The sequence below is a fragment of the Esox lucius genome, chromosome 7 (assembly GCF_011004845.1).
Source record: "Esox lucius isolate fEsoLuc1 chromosome 7, fEsoLuc1.pri, whole genome shotgun sequence".
Classification (NCBI taxonomy): Eukaryota; Metazoa; Chordata; class Actinopteri; order Esociformes; family Esocidae; genus Esox; species Esox lucius.
The window spans coordinates 18,238,145-18,245,239 of record NC_047575.1 but is presented as its reverse complement, the minus strand read 5'-3'; the positions used below and the strand labels follow the sequence as shown (position 1 = coordinate 18,245,239).

General features: G+C 37.9%; 1 protein-coding gene across 1 annotated transcript; it reads right to left on the bottom strand.

The window, feature by feature from the left end:
* Positions 1–43: 43 nt before the first annotated feature.
* On the bottom strand, positions 44–6,026 carry las1l (LAS1 like ribosome biogenesis factor). Its single transcript, XM_010865007.4, has 13 exons — positions 5,749–6,026; positions 4,236–4,361; positions 3,676–3,745; positions 3,452–3,533; positions 3,144–3,311; positions 2,900–2,946; positions 2,387–2,496; positions 2,198–2,283; positions 1,849–2,058; positions 1,612–1,759; positions 1,170–1,495; positions 886–1,036; positions 44–168 (listed from the first exon to the last, which is right to left on the bottom strand). The coding sequence occupies exons 1-13, from the start codon at positions 5,892–5,894 to the stop codon at positions 78–80; spliced, it is 1,761 nt and encodes a 586-aa protein (XP_010863309.1). The 5' UTR covers positions 5,895–6,026; the 3' UTR covers positions 44–77.
* Positions 6,027–7,095: the final 1,069 nt, after the last annotated feature.

Here is a 7,095-nt window from a genome sequence, read left to right as displayed (position 1 = left end):
GCAATTTGTAAATTGAAAAATGTTTGTTTGAAAAAGAAAAAAATGACATTGAAGGCTTTATTCCACAGTTGGCATATTTAAAACAGTTGCAGACCAGCTTTTAATTTACTGATATCATTGTGTGTCCAGAGAAGCCCGTCAGTAGTGATTCTGTGTGGCATTGAGACCCTGTGGAAAAATTGAGAAACAGTGATCAGATTAAGTGCAACTGCTTGGTAATAGTTGCATAGATGTAATGCTGACAGAGCACCCTTGAGTGAAACAGCAGCACTCAGAATGGTGCTTTATTAATTAACTTTGCTAGAAGATGAATACAAATCTTACAAGATCTTACTTAATTTTTCTGCATAGCAGCTTCAATATAATAGCTTAATGTCACAATATTTAACAACACTCAGTAAAATGTGACTTGATTAAAACACACTTGGTCTATAGATAAACATAACCTGATCTGAAATTAGCTACAGAAATATATATTTGCATCATTCAAGAAGCTGTGTGTATATTCCTATGAAACAAATAGCTGGTATGCATATGCAGCTTGTTCATGTCATCCAAAAATGAGAACAGTTATTAACAATTGAGTAATCTTTGCCCAATTTGCTGTTTGAGAAAAATAAAAATGTAGTTAATGTATAAGCATAGCCTGACATAATGGAGATTTGGGGGGAATAGCATTGAGTGTGTTAGCCAGTAACTGAAAGGTTTCTTGTTTTTATACACAGCCAGAAACTCAGACATTGTTCTTCTGAGCAATGCACTTAACCATAATTGCACCTAAAAAAAATATTACACAACCCCACTGGATGGTTGATATATTGCATGCTCAATTTCTACCGAATTCCACTGATTGACAGTATAACATCTGGTTTTCTTGTTTCTTACCCTGCATGCGCATTGTGCTGAGTAGCATTCTCCATCTCCACCTGCTGGTCAAACACCGTCATGGTAGAAAAGTGATCTAGCATCAGGCAGGTAGGATCCTTTAACTGGCCTGGAACTTTCCCGAGGGGATAGTTCCTCCACTCGACTTTGTCTAAACAGGTGATCAAACAAAACTCACTGTAAGGTGATTATTCCCTGTCGATACAAATTATTTAATAAAATAACATGGAATCAAAATAGCAGATCACATGAATGTTCTGAAAATTGGCATGAATTGAGCTGACCTGTACAAACTTGCCAGGGAGAGCCTCTGAGTTCTGCTGCTCTTTCAGCCAAGACATCTGGGCTCAGGTGCTCTTGGAAGTCTTCCGTCCTCTCTGGCAGAGCCTTGCATTGGTCAGACACAGTGCCTTGTCGCAACGTGTGGCCCGGACATCTGGACTTCAGCTTCTCATGCAGGCTCTCCAGAGTGTAGACACCACTATGCTGGCCTGAGTGCTGAATGGAAGGGTCACACCCTGAGTCTGCACTCTGGGTGTAGATACTGCTCAGTTTTAGTAACTTCTGTTGGGTGTCCAAAGGCATTGGGTGATCCATGTACTCAAGGATCCTAAAAGATAAAAACAGTAAATACTTTTACCATAATGGCTAAAATGTTATTTCCTAGTGGGTACACCACAGTAGAGAACAACACAAGTGCTGTGTTTAATTAATACAGTTATTTACTGCTGGAGCAGGTGAGGTGTGGCCACACAAGGGGCATTCAGACATGCTGCAAGGAGTTGCTGCCACCTCAGCTGGATGCGGTTTATAAAGATGTTGTCCTTCTGTCTAGCTTTTCTTTGGCTCTTTGACTCATAGTGGTATTCACTCTCTAGAAAAAAAAGACACCAGAAAACAGATTAAGCTGGCAAGGTGGAGTTACATTGTGGAGTACATTTTTTGGGTGGAAAATGAACGTACTGTTTGCGTTGCAGAGAATGACCTCGGAGATCCATCCGGCAACATAGAACATTCTGTGTTTCTGGTCGTCTTCAGAAGGCTGCTGCAACTCCACAAACAGCTTCTCCAGAAGGAGCTGAATGAAGAGCTGAGAGTTGAGATCCTTCAGGAGGGGCAGCCAGAAACGCAGGACAACTCGAGGAAGGCCGGGAGCAGTAGGGTCGACATTATCTTAAAAAACCCAAGACACTAAGGAATTCAGTATTCTGGCTTCCGGTGTGTTAATTCTTTTACATACCTTAAGAATAGTCTGTTAAACAAAATATTTTTTAAGAACACATTTACAAAAACATCCTATTCCCATTCTTACCTGAGGTGTTGACACCAAGTGACTCTAGCTGTTCAATGGTTGGAACTATGAATCCATCCTCCATCAATACATCTATGAGTATTTCACTATGTGGGGAAGATACGTTATTTCAAAAGGAAATTGTGGAATACTCTGATGAACTTCACTGATTTGACAATCAATACAATACTAATAAATGTGTTAACTGACCTAGACTCTAATGCGAATAGTTTGATCTGGGCAAGGATCCAGCTCATATCTGCAGACGGTGCTGGCAACAAGCTCATCGGTTTGTTTTCCACTAGAAATCCTTCAAATGCCTAAACAATATAACACACCAATGATAGCCAAGCTCACAATTGTGGGACCAAATGTACACATCATTTAGTTAGAAAATTGGAATATGGTCTGACTGTTATGAGCGCTATTACATTACAGAAAAGTCTTACATGCCTGCCACCTGTTTTCTTAAATGTATTCATCCACTCAATTATGAATCATTTTCAGATAATAATCCATTAGGAACAATAGGCTGGCTGAGTAGTTAAACGCTCTTCTCCGTAATCATAAGGATCCATGCATTTATCCCAGCAACTTTGATAATGCATGAGTGACAAGTTTCAGGAAATAAAAGTAACACAGTGCAAATATTCTGCAGTAAAGGTATTTCACAAATTACACAAATATTTGACATGAAAAACAAAATTAGGATAGGGTAAATACCTGAAATTGCTCCTTTTCAAAAGATATCAGTAACTCTCTGGCCTTCTCTGAAAAGAGGAGTATGGAATTCTCAGACAACACAAAACTGAGCTTGTCTATTCACTGATGATGTATAACATGATCACCGATTGACAACTATTTCTACTTTACCAGCAGAGTTTTGTTAGGAGCCCATAAAACCTATTTCATTATATAGTTTTATGTTATGAAATGTATATTTTATTTCAGGAAGAAATGTACATACTGTAGGATTCAATTTCTTTTTGCCTGGCGATAAGCTGATCCTCCTGTCTCTGTTGCTCCTCTTCCCCATCCTCCCCCTCTGATTGGGAATCCCAGTTCTCAGTCAGCCCACTACCCAGCTGCCTGGACCAATACTCTTGCTGAAGCCACTCAAGCACAAACTTACAACCTGTAAAATAGCCAAGACATAAAAACAATGAAGTCACATTGACAATTAAAAAAATATATACAGTAAATTGAAATTAAGGATGAAGACCCAATGGTCTAAAATGGTGAAATGTATCTGCATTTATTCACTATCATGCTCACCCTTGCGACACCATTTCAAGGTAGGGAGCTTGCGGTGGGTGATGTCATGTCTGAGATTTACAATCCATTCTGGGATCCTCAGCTGTTAAAAGTAAAATAATTATTGCATCAACAAGTGAATGTTGTAATACTCTAGTCAAATAAGGAGCATTTACAGGAACATTTACTAATTATATATAATAATCATAATGAAGCCAAGATGAAAATATAAATATTTATATTACTTTGTTGGCTAGCCTTCTCAGGGGACGAGCAATTTTCCCCTGTTGACGCTCTGTGATTAAGTTTACAAACCTGTTGAGAAAAAACAAATTGCCAAATGGACAGTCATTAATAAAAGTCTGTACCCCTTGTAGTCTTCAGGGAGTATTCAATTCCTTCTACAGATCTACACAACCTGCTTGACAGAGTCAAAATCAACAGAAAATGTTCTAAATAAAATGAGGATATATTGACAGTGTACATCTTCACACAGCTTAATAATTACTTCGTAAAAGCCCCTTTAACAGCCATACAGCGGTTAAAGAATCACTTCAACCTGGGGGTTGAAATTCAAGTATAGATTCTTGTGACATCTTTACTACAGATAAATCTGAATGCCACATTGAATTCTCGAGAAACTTGGTACAGTAAGTGTAGCTTAAATATTCCAAAGACTATCTCACTGATAAGATAAGGAACATACATTCTCAAAACCATATTGCAAGCAATGATTAATAACTTATTATTTAATCTGTAAAGATGAAAAGCATTAGGGTATTGACCATTATTAGACTATTCTTACCTCACAAGGGCTGTTCCATAAAGCAAGACTAAGTCATCCGCTTCAAGTTGTCCTGATCTATCAAGTATTTGACATCTGACCAGGTCTGCTGTGCTCTCTACAGCAATGGGAGTGTTGTGGGAAAACCTGACAAAACAAATCCAATGAACATTCCCTCACCTTTATTAGCTAAGTAAATTTACAGATACACAGAGAAATCTACATTAGTGCTGCCAGCAAGACAACATACCAACAGAAAAAACTATTTTAAAAACGATTTCCCCTTTAATAGTGCATCTACCGAGAGAGAAATATGAAAACCTAGCGATAGTTCTGTATTGCTGCAGCTCATTTCATGGCAAAGTTTACCATAATCATGGGCTTCAGCTCTCACACTTTGCCTTGATATTATTGATCCTTCTTTGATGATACATTGATTAGCACAAATGAAACTAACAGCCAAAAAGCAATACACAAATGAATGGGGGTAAAAAAATAAACATAATGAAAACATTTCAGTGGTGTACCAAGCATGAAGGTAGTAATTGCTTTCTAGGATCACAGGTCATGTCAGAGGTCAAGTCTAAATTATAATGGCACTACTGTGAATTTTCCTTAACTACTGCCCTTTTCTGGCCCGGCAATCATTTAGATATCACAAATCACAGATTCTGTGTTTTAGGCACTCTATGTTCTGAATGCTCGCCACGCTGCTGAATGTATCCCTATATTCATTCATAGTGTCTGCTAAATGCTTGGTGCTCCCTTTTATCGCACAAATGTACTAATACAATTGCTGAGGTTTCACTTACAGAAATGTTGTGGTAGGAGGTAGGTCTATCTGGTGTGGAATATGGGGGGGTTATAGAGAGAAGGCGCACCTGACACATTTCTTGCAGACCGGCCGTCACAATGTAATTACGACACTAGACATTAACTTATCTACATAAAGTTTAATTGAAATAAACACTTCAAATTCGATCAATAACATTTTCTGTAAGGATTTTGTTTGAGCAGGTATGCCTGACATGATAAACAGAGTTAGTGGGTGCTCGAGACAGCTACAGCTTGTGAATGAGCTTTATCCAATGATCCCCCATTGGAGTGTGCTAAGTACTCGAATAAAATGTCAATCTGGAGTAGGTTTAGACGAAGCTCCCCTGTCGGCCGATATGACGCGCCTCTCGCCCAACGATAAAACGGACTACCCGCATTAATCCGTGGCTGGGTGAAACGAGTGCATTTCGGAGTTTTGTAGGGGTACATACATCAATAAATTATTTAAACAACAAGAACGTTTTGTTTGCCAAAAAATACACCACACAGTAAACATTACTACATAGAAAGCAGGTCCCTCTCTGTTTTGTTAGGTTTGACAAACATTTCCCAACTGTGTTTACCGACATGAATACGGTACTGTACTGTATCCAACCTCATATTAGTTCCAAGCTAAGTAAACAACACAAATTATTCTGTGTTTATCCAACTAGCGTGTTGCAATTGGATTAGTGAAGATCCAATGTGTATCCCTTACCTTCCTTTCCACGCTGATATTCTGTGTAATGCATACTTTTGTAAAGTACACTCTTTTGAATACAGATACTCAAGCACCTGGTCCCATTCTGCTTTGTCGATCCATGCAACTACATGACCTTTCTTCTCCGTTAGTTTTTTCTTCATATTTGCCAGAATGTGGAAGACAACTGAAACCCCCAATTTCACGTCAACTTAGAATGCAAAATATGTATCAAGCTAACAAAAAGGAATGTGCTAATGCTAACTTACGCTAAATCAGTGTCTTGGGAGCAACATTAAAAAAACACTTCCAGGTCATGAAAAAGTTTCATAATAAAAGAGGTCAACGTATTCTAAACTGGCAAAACCCTATAACATACTGTACATGGGATACAGATTGAATAAACTAACTATTCAATATGCCACAGTGAATGTTTTGTAGGAAATGTTCAGGAGACTCTATAGAACCCCTTGGTAACCCACTCCATTCTCAAGTTCTTCTTTCAGTAATTGCAGTGACTTGATATCATTCAGAATCCAAAAGTTCTTTGTGTGTTGTTCTGATTTTATGTTCTCAACACTGATGTATATACTCCAATTCTGTTCTGAGCAGCTCATTGGAAGTCGGCATTTGCTATTAATTCCCTGTGAACTTTATATGGGGCAGTATTATGTAGCGGCACTCCTCACCTGCCACATGCTTCTTAAGTTTCTTCCTCTCTGGAAGAAAATTGCCCCTTGATTTTCCAACATATTTTCACACTTTCAAGTCTCCTGAACATTTCCTACAACACATTCACTGTGGCGTGAAGAATTGTTTTTTTCTGTATAGGGCAATATGTATTTCATATCTATGGAGTTATATTGTGGCCAGTGGTATGTGCAGAGTAAAACGAAATATTGTGTTGCTGGATGTGCCCATCCAAAATTACTTTTAGTTGGTTAGTAGACACTCTCCTGAACATTTCCTACATTACATTAACTGAGGTGTATTGAGTAGTTTTTGCTCTATGATGCAATATATATCCTGTATATTATAATGTGTTGCAATGGGAGAGGAGGTGGAAAGTATTGTGTTGCAGGATTTAGCGCAAAGAGCCCATATATAACTAATGATCACCAGCAAATTAACAATAATTATATCATCAGGATTCATCCATTTATTTTTAAAATATGAAATGTTTACAAAAATAGTTTAATCCATCTCCATTTCTAAATGTGCTCCAACTTAGAATATTATTCATCCTATGTGAAGTTCTATTTAAACAGCATTTTTCTTTAGTTCATCTTTTTTCATATTTAGATATTCCTTTTATTATCTATATCTTTACAATATACGCAAAAGCGGCAAAACAGATTACATTTA

Bases quoted from the DNA above. Each gene is read 5' to 3' on its own strand.
- las1l (XM_010865007.4), bottom strand. From the start codon at position 5,894: ATGAAGAAAAAACTAACGGAGAAGAAAGGTCATGTAGTTGCATGGATC. The intron at 2,284-2,386 runs GTCAGTTAACAC...TTCCCCACATAG, and splicing joins CTATTCGCATTAGAGTCTAG to TGAAATACTCATAGATGTAT. The intron at 2,059-2,197 runs GTAAGAATGGGA...GGGTTTTTTAAG, and splicing joins ACTTGGTGTCAACACCTCAG to ATAATGTCGACCCTACTGCT.